The sequence below is a fragment of the Notothenia rossii genome, assembly GCF_949606895.1.
Source record: "Notothenia rossii genome assembly, chromosome: 11".
Taxonomy (NCBI): domain Eukaryota; kingdom Metazoa; phylum Chordata; class Actinopteri; order Perciformes; family Nototheniidae; genus Notothenia; species Notothenia rossii.
The window spans coordinates 48,832,033-48,850,737 of NC_136910.1; the positions used below are offsets into that span (position 1 = coordinate 48,832,033).

Here is an 18,705-nt window from a genome sequence, read left to right on the forward strand (position 1 = left end):
ACGGTAGAGATGCCACAATCAATTCTGAAGAATCCTCCTGTAGTTCCAGGTTTTAACTAGTTCAGAGTGTAATAATCAACATTCTTCAATAGATAGACTAAACAGCCTAATACTTTGTTGTTGTTCAATAAGTGAGTAAAGAGAATTCATCTTCGAGTCAATTAGAGAAAATGCTGTGAATATAAAAAAGTGCCATTATAAAATTGAGATTGATGTTCAAGCGGGCGCCATCATCTGAATGATCATATAGTAACAAATCATATATTTAGCCTCAATGTATGCCAACAAACAATTCACATTAGTCACTACATTTCTCTGTGTGTGGACATGTGCATGGTGCACACCTTTTGTTAATCAGCATTTGCAATAAAACCAATTGAATGGGCTTTCTGTCCAGTGCATAAAGGAATAAATAAATAAAGCATAATGAAATACATGATATATGCAATATAGCAGTACAGCATTACAGTTAAAGACAAACGTAACATTAAATGTTTCCATGTCCTGAGATTAATCAAGCCATAACTCTTTTTACCTCTGACTACAGGGAGCCATTCTCTCCCTTTAGTCAGTCTTTCCTATACTAGTGATCAGACAGATTCTGGACCTCACAGAGAACATCACACGCATGTTGGGAGTAAGGGTAATGGTTGCTATGGAAGAAAAAACATGTGAGGGAAAAAGAGACATGTAGTGTCACAGACATGGTAAATATGGCCTTGTAAATTTGTTATTGTTAAATGCAAATTGAACAACATTAAGCACAACAATTTATAGAAATAAATGTTTACAACGCAGGACTGTGATGTGTAATTCTTGTAATTTTCTTGAAAAATTAAAGTGTATTATTTTATAGACCTTTTATATTTGTTTATTATACAGCTTATTTGTACTATTTAAAATTGTTTGCACTTCTACTTAGTTTTTAATTTGTTCATGTTTTATTTTAGATTGTATTTTATGTATTATTATTATTATTATTATTATTACTATTAATAATAATTTGTATTAATCATTAATTATTATTAATTATTATTAACTTTGTATTCTGTGTACCAATGCTTTGTTGTCCGCAAATGTTTTAAATATGTATTTCTCTAAATATACACGTCAGCCAACATATATGTCGTGTCACTTCATAATAATGCCACACGGTGGCGTCATCGACCCCCCTTCTCTCTCTCTCTCTCTCTCTCTCTCTCTCTCTCTCTCTCTCTCTTTCTCTTTCTCTCTCTCTCTCTCTCTCTCTCTCTCTCTCTCTCTCTGGCACGAGGCGGACTGTCGCCCAGTGTCACTCATCTGCCGCTCGTGAATTTTTTCTTTTCCTCTCTCCTGTCGGAATAAGAGCCACCAGCACGCGCTAAGGGTTCTGTCGGAGTGACGGAGGCGAGGAGCCAGACACAGGTGAGCAGGTTAATTTACTTATTTAAAAAAAAAAGTTTTTCCAAACAGAAGAAAGAAAGGAATTAGATTTCTATTTGTACATTGTTACACCGAACAAACCACTACTGTCCAATTGTATTAAGTGATGTTTAGAGACCATTCGAACAAACTCTATATATTTGGTCGCTGTGTAGTCGTCAAACAAGTATGTACTATTTATTGAGTTTACTTTCATTAACACATTAACATCATAATTCTGATACATAATTGCAAGGCATTTATCTCAAAATGTACATTATTTAAATGCAAACAAACACGTCTTACTTTATTAACAAGTAAACCAACAATCTGTAAGAAAAAAAAACATATTTTGTTGTATGAGTTTCTTTATATTACAAAATAAGAAATGTAAAGGTGCCAGGTGTTGTAAACAAACGGTGATATGGACAATATTCTAGAAATGTTATCCAAATTGATACAAATTTCTCTAAAAGCTAGCCTATAGATAATAATGCAAACTATAATCAGTTAAGTAAAAGCTGAAGATCGAACTTTATTAATCCGTTTTTGAAATTCACAACCTGCCCTACAGCTTATATAGTAAAACAAAACAAAAAAACATTGCATCAATAAGTATAATTTAACAAAACAAAAAAATTGAATTTTAAATGGGCTGTTTTGCATTATACTTTTAGAATAGTACACTTCTTAATGCAGGGTTTTCACTTTTATGAATATTTCTACACTGTGGTATTACGACTTTTACATAAGAACTTTGTCAACCTCTGAACTTTAGTTGAACTTCAAGTCTTATCACTTGTTTTATGAGAGGTGTGTTCATCTGAGAATATAGATGGGTAAACATACAGTAGTTGGGATACAAATGGGGAAAAAGGCAATGATGATGATAATGATGATGATAATAGACGGTCAAGTACATTTAAATGATATGGCCCAATATCAAAAATCCAAAATTGGTTTTAAGGGGCTGTTCAGCATACACATCCTCTGTCCTTACCTTGTTTGGGATTAAGAAAGGAGGAAGGAGGAATCCTTCTTTCAGGATGGTCAAGAGGCAATAGTGTACAGAAAACCAACATAATAAAAATACAGTTTAAACAATTGAAAATATCCAGATCCTCAAGCTGTTTCCAAGTGTCCCCTCCACCATGAAATCTAGAAATAAGAAAGGCTGCACAATCACACAAGAGGCCAAACTGAATCACAGATCATCATACTGTACACACAGAAAAAGTCAAATTTTTCTCAGAATTCCGAAGAAGTCACATTTTTTTAAAACTTTTTGTCTGAAATTCCTGAAATCTGGAAACAAAGTAAAAGTGTTGACGTTCTCTCTGAATGCATTCTTTTTCAACTTGTTTTCCGAATTTTGACTTGAAACGCAGGCTTTCAGAACAATATTCTCAATGTCAGGACAAACTAAGACTGCCACTACTAGGCTTGAATGATATTTTGTAATGTGATCAAATGTTCTAAATTAAAGACACATTAGGGTCTCTTGCATCAGCCATGGATAAAAAAAAAAGATGAGGGGCATCTGCCCATTCATCACTGGGTCTGTTGTGCTGCTGAGATATCTACAGATTAATCAGTTAGGCTTGTTTAACGTCAACGTCTCAAAAAATGTTTGCTGGCTGTCTGGACACATGAAAAGGTCTGCTGTTGTTCAATTATCCCGGATAATGACGCACTGAAAATTCTCCATCCTCGTTATTTTATTACGGTATCGTTTATTAGGAACATGAACCACACACACTCACTCATTACTGTATCCTAACAGTTGCACAAACACATGCCAACTACCTTTGCAAATACACTTCAGCGGGCACAGGCGGCTTCTGCTTCTGTATATTTGCATACTTTTCAGTTGATTACGCTTTTAATTCACTGCAAACATGGTGTTAACACTGTAGGACATTATGATAACTGCTCTGATACCATGTAGATTGTACTGTGTACACTGTGCATGTGTGTATTTGTGTGCCAGAGGAAGTGAAAGAGCATAATTAGAAGTGATAGCCAAATATAAAAGTAGTAAATGTATCGAAATCAGGTAGGAGGAAATGTGCAGGAACCTGACCAATTTGCTGAAAACAGACATTGCATTTGTCAGTCTTAGTCAGGTAAAGGTACACCTTGTTTTGAGTGCAGCTGCATTAAGTAATTCATTTGATAACCAAACGTCAAAGAATTTGGTTCTGCAGGAGTTACTGTTTCAAAAACAAAGCTAATATCGTGGTCTCATCAGATAACAATTCCTCAAGTTATTGTTGAATATCCCCTCTCGGGTAATAAATCACTATCATTGCTTTCCCTTGACATGTCTCCTATTCTCTGAAAATCTTGTCCAAACCAGCATTAGCTTGCCAACATCTTTTGGCCTGTCCACATGTCCAAAACATATTTTACTGAGTCTACTGTAATCCTTCAAACACACAGCATTGGTCCTATTAAGCACTGAGAATAAGAACAAATAAATCCATCATTATGTAACCTCTGGCAACATCTGGAAATGTGACAATAAATGGTAAAGAAGGCCCTATTATGCTTATTTTTCTCAGACTGCCTGTGCTGCAGCACCTCTGTTCACCCTCTGTCTGAAACCAGAGCCCAGTCTGCTCTGATTGGTTAGCTGGCCGGCTCTGTTGTGATTGGTCAACCGCCTAGAGTAGTAAAGGAGTAACATTGATGCGTTTCAGGCAGGGGGGGGGGAGTATGGGAGAGAAACTCCCTCTGGAGGGAACTTTGGTTTTATTCTATGCACCAGGATACTGGATATAACTTGTAATCAGATGTTGATTAAAATGGAGAATAATAAACACTAATACCAATTTAAAGCCGAGACACTGTATCCAACACTGGTTGGCAGACATAAGCACACTGATAGTTTTGGCCACATCCCAGGTATGAGCATCTGTAAGTGAATCAGGCAGGTGAAACTAACTGGTGTTGAAAGGTAGGGAATGTACTCAAGTAACCTACCCTAGCAAAGAAAAGGTGAAACAGTTCATTAGTCAGAGATACTATTAGTCAGTGACTTCGGGGGATCAGTCTTTGCTCTGAGCAGAAACTGTTCCAGTCCCTGCTATCGCCTGTCCTTGTTAGCCCCTCCCTGTAGACATTTGGGAGAGAGACACTGCCTTCAGGCTAATTTTAGACAGTTTTTACCAACGGCAACTCATTAGCCTGATTCCCAGACCTAGAGAGCCGTATTCATTATCAAAGTCACCTCACCCAGGGCAACACACCTGTCTACTTTTACGTCTTTGTTATCAGAGATAAGTTATCGTATGCAGTAGTACATTCCACACATTGCTAACAACATTGATATGAGCACTTTGTTGTTGCGAGTAAAGTATGGAATACTATTTGTAGTTTTTATCTTTACATTGGAGCCAGTCAGCTATTACTACAGTAGAGTGAAAGTATCAGGGCTCATTTAGGAAGCCATTTGCAGATGTTTTTCTTTATCCATAAAAAATACACAACTGGTAACGCTTAACTGTGCTCACTGAGAAAGACACAATTATGTTCAGCTGTCTGTCTCTAGCGGTTTGACGCTTCCTTCCTCACATTGTCTGACTGGCTAACTTCCAGTTTACCAAATATGATAACTATCAGCTGTTGTTGTGGTCGGTAATTACTTTTCAAGCTGGAAGTTCTTGAATTATTATTATTTATCATTTTATTTTGCTACAAGTTGCTTAAAGAAGGAATAAGTTATTTATAGTGGAACAAGGAATATTCTTTCCTTTCTTTGCTCAGTACGTGACAATGAATAAGATTGTTGATGAGACTTAGATGATTTGATGTGACTCAGATGCGGATGGTTCCACAGAAGTCTCTTCACAATCACCCCGTTTTAATTTCCGAGGCTTTAATTGGTAACAAGTTATGTGTTGAGAAGTATTTTCCTGAATATCTTGAAACTTTACGTTGGAAAGGTGGCCATACTAAGCGTTAAGTTAACCATTATATGCTGAGAACGAATTAACGAAGATGGACTGACAACATTTTAATCGGTTTTTGCTTTTATTATTCATACTGCTTGGCGGTAAATCTTGCAAGAAAGAAGCTTTAACTTTTTTTTTCTATTTAAGTGGTTTGCACATAATTGCTTTCTTGGATGTCTTAAAGCAGGATTTCCCGGCAAAACAAAGTGGTGCTATGAGAACTAAATCCATGGGGAGGCACAAAAATGGGCTATGACCCCGGGTAGAGGCTTTATTTCCACAGCCTGCCTGTCTTTTGAATTTGTACACATGTCATTTTATGTGTGTGTGCGCTTCCGTGCGTTTGTTTGAGTGTTATTCACTTTATTACGCAGTCATTCTCCATTTACCCCCCTTCATCCAGTGAGCTGGCACCCTTATTGTGACGAGCCCGGCGCGCTCAATTACCTGCTCACAGCCCATTACCCTCACCCACACAACTTTATTCAGAGCACACGCTCCATCCGCTCAAAGTTGCATCTTGCTCCAGCCATGCGTGCAGCAGGCTGGTGTGGGATTTAGTGCATCCGTGTGAGCGCATGGAAAAGTCAGTGGCACTTTAAAACGAGGACAAATGAAGCATTCAGTAATTGCAGGTGACATTTTCGATTTGAGATTTTGTTGGATATTTTGTTCAACTTTGTTTGTTTGCCTCACAGTGGGTGTGCAGAGGATTTTCTGGATGTAAAATGTTGTTGGCTTTTATTGTTGTTTGGATCCCCTTTGGCCGTTTCCATGACAGCACCTACTCTTCCTCAGATCCAAATCAATTAAATACAGTATGCAATGAAAGTGACATGCCAATATAGATTGTACATGATATATAACATTTAACATATATCAAAATAAGGAATAATTTGGCTTCAATTTGAGTTTTTGGTGTTCAGTAACTGAATCTGTTTTCACCCCTGGATTTTCAAAGGATTATATCAATTTATTTAAGCAGACAAATACTGTATGGTCTTTAAACTGTAACAAATGCCTCCAGATGAGACTGGAAGTGAATAATAATATAACAAAAATACCAGATTAACAGTTCCATTTGAAGATCACATGCCACATCTACAGAGACTACGTGAACCGAACAAAAAGCCAGCAAGTCCAGGAGAAGTTGTCTCAATTATTTCATCTCCAATCCTTATATCCCGACATTAGACCTTAGGTTGAGATAATGACTTAATTCTCAACAGACTTTGTCCAACAGGATCCAGCAACTATCCCAGGCTGATGCCCCAGAAGGTTGTGAGTTTTTTCATTAACAAGTAGCATGAAGGATAATAATGACAATATGTTGAGTAATTAGCGAAGTCATGTTAGTACTTATTCAATTGACGATTCCAAGACTGGTACTGGGTTTCTAGCCAACCAGAGTTAGCCATTGTGGATATACCAAGAGACAACGTCTGGTTCAAAAAATTGAAGCTAATGCGACTATGCCTTACACCTGCACTTTGTGTGGCCAACATGGGGCGATTGCAGATTAAAATCTACAGATTGTATAGAAGTTTATGAGAAAATGCCTATATATCTAATTTGATTTATCACACAAGTAAACATATTCCTGGCTAGTTTATCGTCTCAGTAACTAGTTTCAGGTCCCTTCAATTCAGAATGATGATTGCGATGTACAAACAGAGAAACATTATCATCTGTAGAACACTTTATAAACACAGAAAACAAAAAGGCATTGCAGTGAAGAACTCACAACAACATAAACAAGTACTGAACAACAAAGATAAACCCTTCTAACATCTGAGAGATTGCCTCTTCAAATTGTTTTCCACAGAGGGTTTTTGTGTTGTTCAGTACACTCTAAAATGCTCTTTACACCACATATTCAAGAACTGAGTGTGTATTGTTTGCATTTGAGAGTGTCACATTAACTGAAGAGGCCTTTCCAACCTGAACAGAGAAAAGTATTTGTGTGTCTGGCTGCTGCTCTTGGTTGGTAGTTGTTTAATGGTTTTGAAAGTATTCCCAAACCAATTGGTTCTTCAGCAAACTTTACACATTTGTTATTTCTCCAGTTCCTCTGTTTCCTGCTGCTGCTTTCAGTTAACATTTTATATTGAAGAATCTCCCTGGCTTGATGTGTGTTTGCGCGTGTGTGAGTGTGAGGGACAGAGAGAGACCGGATGGTAGTTTTTACTTTTGGCTAATCATTCAAATGTTAAACTGACAGTGGTTCTGCTTTCTGTTTTGCACTCTTTAAGTTATGCAGCCGTTAAACATACTGGCCAAATATAATCTTTATCTTTCCAAAACCTCCAAGTCAATCAAGGTGAAGAGAACTCTTACTGTAAGTGTGTGATGTATCTTTCCTTGTTCATAATGCAACAAAACCTAAAAATTAAGATCAGATTCTGTTTTCACTCAATTGTAGAGTTTTAATATTAATGTTAAGTACTTAATTTGGTGAATGAATCTTTCATTGTGAGAAAAGAGAGAGAGAGAAAGCCCCCCTTATTAATTGGGACATTCATTATAGAAGAGACCACTTTAGACACTCAAAAATAGCAGCAAAGTAGACCACAATGCAATTCTACAGAACAGAAGTGTCTTGCCTGCACAAACTGCGTGGGTGCCTTATATAGTAGGACTTGTGGGAATCACCAAATGAAACGGAAGCGTACAGATTCTGGGAAAGTGAACCCAAGTAAATAAAATATATTTAAAAAAAAGAAGATTAATCCATGTGAATTTAGTCATCATTCACTGTTTATCTAAGGTTTGTCAAATAATCCCATGAAAAGACCAAACCAGATACTGTATTACTTTGTTTTTGAATGCTTTATAACTTTCACACCCTACGGCACTTAACCAGTAATTTTTTTTTACCAAAGACACAATCTTTAAAGATTTGTCACGGGTACCTTTATTTAACCAGGTAAAATAACTCATTGAGATTAAAATCTCTTTTACAAGAGTGACCTTACATACAGTACACATATTTATCATAAAAAAAGGAAATAAAGTGCAATTTGTTGGGGACTATTGTCAGTGGTGTATTAAAGGGGCCCTATTGTTTTTATGTTACCTTTATTTTACCAGGATAGGTCTCATTGAGATAAAACAAATCTCTTTTCAAAGAGAGTCCCGGCCCAAGATAAGCAACAGCACAGTTACAGAAAACTTTAAACAGTCACAATCATAACCCTATCACCAGTGGCGGTTCTAGACCAATTTGACTGGGGGGGCCAGGCTGGAGCCAGTTACTTTCTGAGGGGGGCACAATTAATGCAGAACGAAAAAGACAAAGACCGTATGAAGTAATTGCGCATAATAAAACAATGCAATACAGTTATTGGTATTTGTTCCATTACTCATTATTATATGCTTACCTTTAACCTTTGTGTGCTGTTTGGGTCTGTGGGACCCGTTTTCAGTGTTTACTAAAAGAAAATGCAATTTAATTATTTTGACCTGCTTTATTTGGGGGTGGACTTCACATCCTCTAGGGGGGTCCGGGGGCATGCACCCATGGGAAGATTATATTTTAAATGTTGAAGTTAAATGTATCAATCTGGTGCACTTGGGAGCAAAATGAATTTATGGAAACAGCTCTCAACACTCATATGAAAGAGAGCTTTATACTTTTCAATAATCCAAAAATCTTTAGAATATGATCACAACCAATAACAAATCATTTAAACTTGTTTATTATTATCTTATGTTACCTAGTTAGCATTCTTTATTTTTTATTTATGCATATTTGACTAATCACTCCCCTTTTAAACTTTTGTTTTGTTTTGTTACTGTCCTATAGTACACATTGGAATGATTTCTTACTTTATTTTTTACATCTACATTAAATAGATAAAGGTGTGCTCTCTCGCTCTCTGTCTCGCTCGCTCACAGGGGCCTCCGTGGAGATGACGGCTTGCGTAAAAAAAAAAAAAGTATATTTGTGAAGTGGGGGCTATTGAGGGCTTGCGAGCTACCGGTAGTTCGCGATCGACGTGTTGGAGAACCCTGCTCTAATGGGTCCGACTAGAATGACAAATATTATTAGTTCCGCCTATTCCGTCAGCCAAGAAATCGTTTAATCATAAACTTTTTCTTTTTTTTTTCATTTTCAGGGGAGCCACAGGGGGGTCCAAAGTCAGTGTTAGGGGAGCACTGGCCCCCACTGCCCCCCCCATCCCGAGAACCGCCCCTGCCTATCACAGTCTTAACAAGATCAGCCAAAGCAATTACACACACAGCGGCCTGCTTCAAAGTAATTTACAGTAGGGTCTCTTTGAGTCTGTTTAAAGAAACCAGCTCTCTGAGTTTCAGCTCATTTTGCAGCTGGTTCCAAGCCACAGGATCAGCGTATCCAAACGACCTCTTCCTCAGTTCAGTACAGACTTTTGGGACAGTAAGAAAGAACATGTCCTCGGAGCAGAGCCAATAAGATCCTATGCATTTGCGGTTCATGTAGATCCTTAGATAAGGAGGAAGAGCACAAAGAATAGCCCTGGTCAGGGAAGACCATCCAACAGGAGCATATGGGTTGCATCAAGGTTTAAGGTTTGTAATGAATCTCAATGCACCGTGGTAGACGTTATCCAGCGAATGAAGGCACTGAGAAGATGCATTCATATAAACCACATCTCCATAGTCCAGCACAGACAAAAAGGTTGCAGACACTAGAGAGGTTTCTCAATACTCTAATTTCCCCCTCCTCGACTCCTATCCTCGATACTTAGTCCCGCCCACAGGAGATGTGAGCGGAGGACTGAGGAGGGGAAGCGAGGAGAGAGGAGGGGAAGCAGCAGGCGGTTAGAGAAATGAGAACTCCTCTCCTCTGAGCAGTCATTTTAAAGAGACGTCCATCAATGATGACAGGAGGCACATCAGCCCTCTGTCTGATGGACAGATGTGTTCATGACGACTTATATATTTAGTTTAAATTAATTGACAGTGCGGTATAACGAGACAATAACAGGCTGATGCGGACATATACACACACATATATTTATATTTATATATATCATTTCAGAATCAAACAAGTATGAGAGCACTCTCATAATAACGTAACACAATCAGAGACTGGATATATATATATATCCCCCCTATGGTCGCTGAAATGGGGAATTTAAATTACGGGCCAAAAGTTGTATTTACAAGTATTAAAAGTAAGCATAGGACGCAAACCAACTGAGACCCGTCTGTCCGCCGCATCTACGCATTGTACAACACACACACCTACACACTGTAGCCTACTGTACCACACACACACACCTACACACTGTACCACACACACCTACAGCTCCTAAAGCATAATCAGGCTAAAGCCGTTGTGTATTTTATTATGTGAAGCACTAAATGGTCTTGGAAAAATATAGACTCTTTGTTTGTATATATCTACTTAACTACAGCATACAAATACAGAACGTAATGTAGACCTGTTATACGGAGTGATATATATTTTACACACTGCTCTGCTTTCTGCACGGACCTCACAGCTGTTCTCTCTGTAAACATCGCGTCGCCGTTCAAGCTGTTACTAAAATAATATCCAGGGGATGCATGCAGAGCTGTCATTGGCTGAGATAAGTCCGGCCGTGCGTAACGCTTCCACTGTTCCCAGAAATGCATCCGTGGAGGAGCCGTGGAGGACCCATCAGTGTGTCCTCGGTTAGAGCTCCTCCAGAGAGCCTCCTCGATGCTCGATGCTCGGTCCTCGATGTGCATTTAGAGAAATGAGATGTCCTTCAAAATGGCGCGCTGAAATCCATTTCCGGGTCACAACCGGAGGACCGAGGAGTCGAGGAGTTGAGGAGGGGAAATTAGAGTATTGAGAAACCTCTTAGGATTTAATTGGCCTCGAAGGAAAAACAGCACTTGTTCTAAAGTAAAAACCTAATGCCTTTATTTGAATCATGCTTGTTTTCTTTTTTTTTTCTTTTCTGTAGCGTGTAATGAGGCACATTGACGTGTTTTAAATATCCTTTTTGACAACAGAGGTTTATGGAAAAGGGCAATACGATACAATAGGCTTTGGCCTACAGTGCATAAAGATTCAATTAATTTCTTTGGTCTTTTTATGGGATTTCAAGAGATATTTCACATTGCATAATTATTATTTTTTTTAATTCAACACTCATCAGTTACTAGTGCTACTTAACAGGCACTCCACACACTTTACACTACAGCCTCAGTTGAGAGCGTCAGAAGCTTGTTTCAAAATAAAGGAGGACAGTCTGCAGAGCATGAAATCTCTCAGTCTCCCTGGCAACAGGACCAGAGACTCCTTCTCCACATACAAACAAAAATAATGTGAGCACACAGTCACACTCACTCACTCACTCACTCACACACACACACACACACACACACACACACACACACACACACACACACACACACACACACACACACACACACACACACACACACACACACACACACACACACACACATGCACACACACACACACACACACACACACACACACACACACACACACACACACACACACACACACACACACACACACACACACACACACACACACACACACACACACACACACACACACACACACACACACACACACACACACACACACACACACACACACACACACACACACACACACACACACACACACACACACACACACACACAGTTCAACCCTCTCACAATCTGAGGTGTGAGATTAAGTGAGAAGTATTTACTTCCCACCTGACAAGAAAACAAGTGGCTGGAGAGTTAAAAAGTGTTTCATTTGCTGAAGTTGTTGGGTTAACTGTGATACAATGGTCGCAGCACACTCCTGTTTAATCAAATTATGATTTGCAGATTTTTGTAACACGGAAAATAATATCAGCCCACATTTTTTGGCATGTTGTCAAGCTGCCGATACATTTTGTGCAGATTTCTGTACAATCCTTGTTATGTAGTGTGAAATGTCTCTGGTGGTTGTGTGATGAATATTAAACGATAACAATTGTTTTTTTATAATTCAGATTTCACACTGTGTCCTTAATGCAATGACAGAAAATGATCTGTGATATGATTTGCAGAGGAGTGATTGATAAGAAAAACCAGTAAAAAGTTTGAGTTTACCTTCATTTATGTAAAGTAGTTCAAAATGGTTCCATGTTTAATTATCCAAGTTGTAGCAAAGAAACAAATGTGGGTAAAATAAATAGTTTAACTGACCTCATGGTCTATCTCTTGAGAGTTGAAATAGGAAAAAATAGACCTGACCTGTATCTCTGAAATTGGGTCATGTGGTAGCTGTCGGAGGTAAGGCTAATCGGATTATGATGTGTTAGTTAGCACCAGGAAAAAAAGCTACACCTATAAAGGGATGCCTTTGATCATAAACTTTGCCCTCCGTCAAATAGATCCAGTTTGTGAGCCCAGAAGATCAGGAAGTTTCCCAGATGGCTAATATGAGCCTCTTACAGCTCACATCTGATGAGTCAGGCAGTCCTCCTACATCATTTGTTTTTGTTTAGTTGTTTTAGTTAGTCCACATCCAACCATCTATCCACCCAGTATGGCCTTTTCAACAGTACGTTAATAAATGTACATAAAGACAGTATTATAGATGTGTTAATGCCTTGAACTGATCTTTTTGATATTATTCAATCCGCCAAGAAGGTTTGTAGGTATGTTTTTACTTTGGTTAGTTAACTGTCAGAAGTATTATGGGAAAACAACATGCCTGATTTGAATGAAACGTGGTTGAAGGTTGCATCATGGGCCAAGGAAGAACCCATTACATTCTGGAGCAGATCCAAATAACACACACAAATAATTTTTCAGTTAAGATAACAGCCTTTGTGATCTCTATGTTCCTTTTCTAGCTAGCCTTTTTTACTTGAAATTGATTATATTGCTGGCTAAGGCAAATGTCCCAGTAGCAACCCTACCTATAAGGATTGTTAATTTGTGTGAATTTGTGTCCCTTTGATCCTCCCAAATGTTGGGAGCCCAGATAATCAATCCAAATGGCTTTAGTGATTTTCTGACTCTTCCTTTAATGCCACCATTCAGATTTTAGCTTTTACGGTCAACTTTCTTATCAACTATTGAATAGATTGTCTTTCATCTAATGAAAGAAAGATCAGAAGCAACATAGTCTTTTCCTGCTCCCTGCTCTCCAGAGTTCATTCTGTTCAACTGTGTCAGTTCGATGTGAAATAGACTCGGTGAGCTGTGAAAACACGCCTCCCTGGACACACATTACACAGGAGAAACGCGGCTCCTCACCCTTCTTACTCACTCTTTCTTTCTGCCTTTTTTTTCCTATAGTTGAAATTCATATTGAGCAAATTCTTTCATTCCTTGGATTCCAATGTGTGAGCAACGAGGGTGGGTAGTGCTACTGTGGTCGTCCAGTACTCATTTATGTGTGTGAGAGGATAATGCTTATCCTAGTTCCTTCTACTGACCATTAGAGATTCACAGAGTAATCAGGCAGTTTTCTATTTAAAAACAAGGTGTTTTGATGAAAATGCAAAGCTGAATCCCATCCAATCTGTGCACCATTGTTGAGTCAAATCAATCCTTCAGCAACTTGACATTTCATTCATGTGTTGTGCATAATCAGTGTTTCTTGTGTCTTTTTCATGGATGTGGATACATTGGTGCCCAATATTTGCAGGGGCCCATTAGGCCCTGGTTGGGAATTAGATTTTTTTTTTAAATATGTGAGGGTACTTGCCCACTAAAGATGGGGTGGGCCGCGGTGGTATCTTTTTTTAGTAATAATTTGTCCATGTCCACTTGTTCTAAAGAAGAACATGGCAGCTGACTGGCCCATGTAAGTACAAATGTGTGTATTCACCAAGTAGAGTGAGGCGTTGTTGTAATCAACCTGGGTTGTGTTATCACTCTTCTTTCCTTGAGGGAGAAAACAGCCGGCAGAAAACACTGAGAACTTTTCTTGTCACCTCTGTTTTGGTTTCAATTTCACAATCCAATAAATGATTTGTTTGTGTCTGAAACACAAAGACAAGACAGTTCAGAACTAGAGTAGCTGTTGCAGTTATTTTCCTTTCATCACTGGGAGCCTGGGATCAAGTTAAGACCAGTGTTTGCTTTTGTTGTCTATCTGTCTGTTTACGGATAAACGACTGCCGCAATTTTCATGGAACTTGGTGGAAAGGTTTCGAATGGGCCCAATACCTTGTTTAATGTTGGAGCAGATCCGAAGGCCAATACTCATTATTTGTTCTGCTCTCTTTAAGATTGTGCGATAGAGCATTTGGCCTTGGGGGAGGTCGAGGCACCCTGAGTGCCCTCGAATCATGGCCAGTCAATAGATAAGAAAAAACAATTGATTAATGCTTACAAAGGAACACATCATTTCAAAAAGTGTAAAGATAAAATAAAGTCCTTACTGTAGTTTAGTTTAACTTACATCAAAAGGCAAGCAATCAACCTACACCAGGTGAGAGAATAGAGAATGACTGGACTTGACGAGAAATTGAAGTGACAAACTGTAATCGGTGATCTTCCTACAGGAAGTAGGAGTTGTTGACAGGACTGCCGGCTGTCCCAATCCGTCAGATGATATTGACCCTCGAGTGCGATAAGACTTGACGGCTATCATAAAAAAGCAGCAGATGTTGTAATAGAGACCCTTAAAGCTGATAAGGCATCTAGAGCTGAACCGATGAAAGGTTTTCTACTGATCCTCAAGAGCTGTTAAGATGATTCAGAGCTGCACTTGTCATTTTCTGTCACACTGGTACATTTAACAAAATCCTCTCAGGTATTGTAAACTCAAAGAGAAACTGAATACTTGTGTCTTACAAAAAACATGTCTGTGTACTGTACTGTCTATTGTATCATCAATAGAAAAGTCAGTGGTTCTGACAGATATGTGTGGGTAAAGCCATTAATTAAGACTGATTGTGTTCATTATCGATTAATCGGCCACCCTTTTTTTAATAATCAATAACCTTATTATACAGTTAAAGATGACAAAGATAAGAGGGTGGAATCGGAGAATACAGGAATTATTCAGCTTGAAGAATCATTGAAACAGTAAATCAATTATGAATATAGTGACCCATTGTGTTTCTGATCAACCAATCCATTTATCGACTAATCGCTGCTGCTTAGTTCCTTTAGGGTTGATTTCAAAAGGGTCCACTGACGCACTTGGACTTAAATAGAGAGCTGTAGTGAACAAAGCCTAACATAAAGAGCTGATCTGAATCAGAAGTTATTGATTTGACAGTAAAAGGAAAGTCAAATTGGGTCCTTCTGGGAAATGATCCAGAGTCAATGCCTAAGCCACCCTCAGTTGTCCTCTCATTACCTCAGGCTATTTTTGGTCAAGTCTATAGCCCCGGCCACACGAGGACGATAACGCAAACGGACCGCAATCGTTATCAAAAAAGTATTCCGTCCACACGCAACAGGCACCAGAAACGTGTCCGTTCACACAAACGTTTCCATGTCGACCTCGTGTGGCCGAACCGTCTATCTGATAGTGAACTGTTGCAGATACGACCGTTACCATCTTCGTGTGGCCGGGGCTTATTTGTTTACTTTAAGTTCCAGGTTAAATAAGGGTAGGTCAGGCACACTGCCCTCCAACTAGGATTTGCTGATGAATCCTAACAAGCCCTAGAGCTGATATCTGCCTTTTGACCTCCCTGGACATTGGCGTAAGAGAGGAAATTTCCCCTGTGGTTCTCACTAAAGCTTGGTATTTTTTGTTGCATTGCGAGGACCAACTAGCTGATGGAATCTGGCAGAGACAGCTTTGGCCTGTTGCAGACTGTTTGCTTTGAAAATATTACAAGCTTTCAAACTTTGATCCCGATTCTTATTTGGGGTACAAATATCACATTTTTTATGGACAAACAAAAAGATATCCACAAGCAGCCTGTCTGCACAAGCAGGCCGGCTACTATTTTCAGAGAAATGCAGACCTACTGTGAAAGCCAGAAATATTACATTGCGTGTGTGTGTTTGTGTGTGTGTGGGTGTGTGTGTTTGTGTGTGTTTGTGTCTCAACAGGGCCTTAGCATGGGGTGAAGAGGACTATCCCCTGCTGACCTAAATGCAGATGACCAGTGATGGCCACAGAATCACCTCTACAGTAAGTCATACATTAAAATAAAACATGTTACATTACAACATTTATTTTATTAATAAATATTGTTTTAAATATATTTTTTCTTTCAAATTTCATAAATATACCTAATTAATATGGGTAAAATGATTACAGTACATCCCCGGCATTTCGTTCCCTCTCTCTTTCAAAATAATAGCTTTATTTGTTTGTTTTTGTATTTCTTCAGTTTGTTGGATGACCTCATAAACACAGGACAACAACAGCAGGAACAGCAGCAGGAATTCGTGATTTCGCTGGAATCGATTATTCTCACCATATTTCTCTCCATTATTATTATAATGACAGTGTGTGGCAATCTGCTAGTCATGGTGGCACTGTGCAAGGACAGACATCTACGGTGAGCTGTTTATTAAATGTATTTTGGAAGCAGCAACAGTCTTCAAAACTGGCTAAAAAAAAGGGTCTATCTGCAAAAAACAAACCCTTATTCAAGGTTCTCCCTGTAATTATGTAAACTGACGATGCCGAATATTTTCGCTGCCATGGAATACCTACCTTGTGCAAATTCAATGTCTTTCAATAGCTGTAAATAAAGAAATTGATCGTCAAAGTTGTAGCTGACGATTAAGTAGATGTGAACTAAAACAAGGCATTTTGTTCCCGCTATTTGCACTAAAAACACATCCAGCAGTGCTTAAAAAACTCAGCATGCAAACCAAATGTCAAAGCACTCACATTACTAAAATGCTATCCTGAAAAATGTATGTTGTCTAACCTTAATCTCTAGACAGTGAGAGTTGTACCTCAGAAAAAAACAAGACTTGTCTTAGTCAACTTTAAAAAAAAATGCAGTTTACAGTAAGCAACAAATTCAAGCTAAGGCATTCAACTTAAATGTTGCCTAAAAACCTACAAAATATTACACATCAGTCTTCATTTATAAATCGTTAAAGATTACCTTACCCATGAACTATTACTGAATACATTGATGGATAATGTTTTGTTGCTAATTTGTTGTGTCCCCCTGCCATCCTCTCAGAAAGAAGAAGACAAACTACTTCATTGTGTCTCTTGCGTTTGCTGACTTGCTGGTTGCATTGTTGGTGATGCCATTCGCTGCCATTGAGCTGATTACCGGCGAGTGGCGATACGGAGAGATCTTCTGCCTGGTGCGAACGTCTCTGGACGTCCTGTTGACTACAGCGTCCATCCTGCACCTCTGCTGCATTGCGCTTGACAGGTTTGTGTGGGTGCTTGTCTCGAAGACAGGGACCCCCAAAAAAGTCCAATAATAAGTCAAACCAAAAACATAAAATTGCGGTTTGGTTTTTACAGAAGCCCTGAGGGGCAAATAGGGAAATCAAAATTGTTTTCCAAGGGGATAATGTTTTGTCATGAAAAAGTCCAGTTAGTTAGTTTCATAATTGTCAAAATATACAACATTACTGTCATGTTTGTCTTTTGGTTAGAAATGTACTAGATTATGTGTGTGTGTGTGTGTGTGTGTGTGTGTGTGTGTGTGTGTGTGTGTGTGTGTGTGTGTGTGTGTGTGTGTGTGTGTGTGTGTGTGTGTGTGTGTGTGTGTGTGTGTGTGTGTGTGTGTGTGTGTGTGTGTGTGTGTGTGTGTGTGTGTGTGTGTGTGTGTGTGTGTGTGTGTTATTCCAGGTACTACGCTATCTGCTGCCAGCCTCTGGTCTACAGACACAAGATGACCCCGGTCAGAGTGGCAGTGATGCTCAGCGGCTGTTGGTTCATCCCCATATTCATCTCCTTTCTACCCATAATGCAAAGCTGGAACGCTATCGGCATCGAGGACATTGTAAGTCCTTAGCTAAGATCAGAATGGGTTCTTGTTATTAAAATCTTGCAAAATATATACTTTATGTTCCAAATATTTTTTTTAATAGTATCAAGAGCTCATACAACTCTTTCAAATACATGAAGAGATACTTTTTTCTCTGTGAGGGCAAATGCAGCACAAACCTTTCCAATTTAATATTCTCTGTTTTCTAATAACATTGTCCAATGACACGGTAATGCAGCGATCACAAAACAATTCCAGTCCCTGTGGAGGCTCTCTTGCTGCGAGCAAAGACAGCACTTCAACAAGCATTTCCTGCTGGTTCGGATATGTTTTGGCGTGAGGTTATTTCAGAGCTGCCTTGAAATGAGCTGCAGGACTCCCAGAGGCACATGGGGATAGATGAATTTATTTAGCCAGAGTTAATGAAATACACTGCCCTTTTCTCAGTTTTTCAGTCAGGCAGCATCGAA

At 38.9% G+C, this 18,705-nt stretch overlaps 1 protein-coding gene across 2 annotated transcripts in view; it reads left to right on the top strand.

Annotated features, from left to right (window-relative positions):
- The first annotated feature begins 1,294 nt into the window (after positions 1 to 1,294).
- The window catches only part of LOC307024791 (5-hydroxytryptamine receptor 4-like), a 39,895-nt gene continuing 22,484 nt past the window's right edge, over positions 1,295 to 18,705 (top strand). For both annotated transcript variants that reach the window (XM_079659193.1, XM_079659192.1), the window contains exons 1-5: positions 1,295 to 1,404; positions 16,374 to 16,455; positions 16,658 to 16,828; positions 17,471 to 17,671; positions 18,097 to 18,250. In XM_079659193.1, the coding sequence (XP_079515319.1) occupies positions 16,433 to 16,455; positions 16,658 to 16,828; positions 17,471 to 17,671; positions 18,097 to 18,250 (549 nt within the window). In that variant the 5' untranslated portion in view covers positions 1,295 to 1,404; positions 16,374 to 16,432. The remainder of the gene's footprint in view (positions 1,405 to 16,373; positions 16,456 to 16,657; positions 16,829 to 17,470; positions 17,672 to 18,096; positions 18,251 to 18,705) is intronic.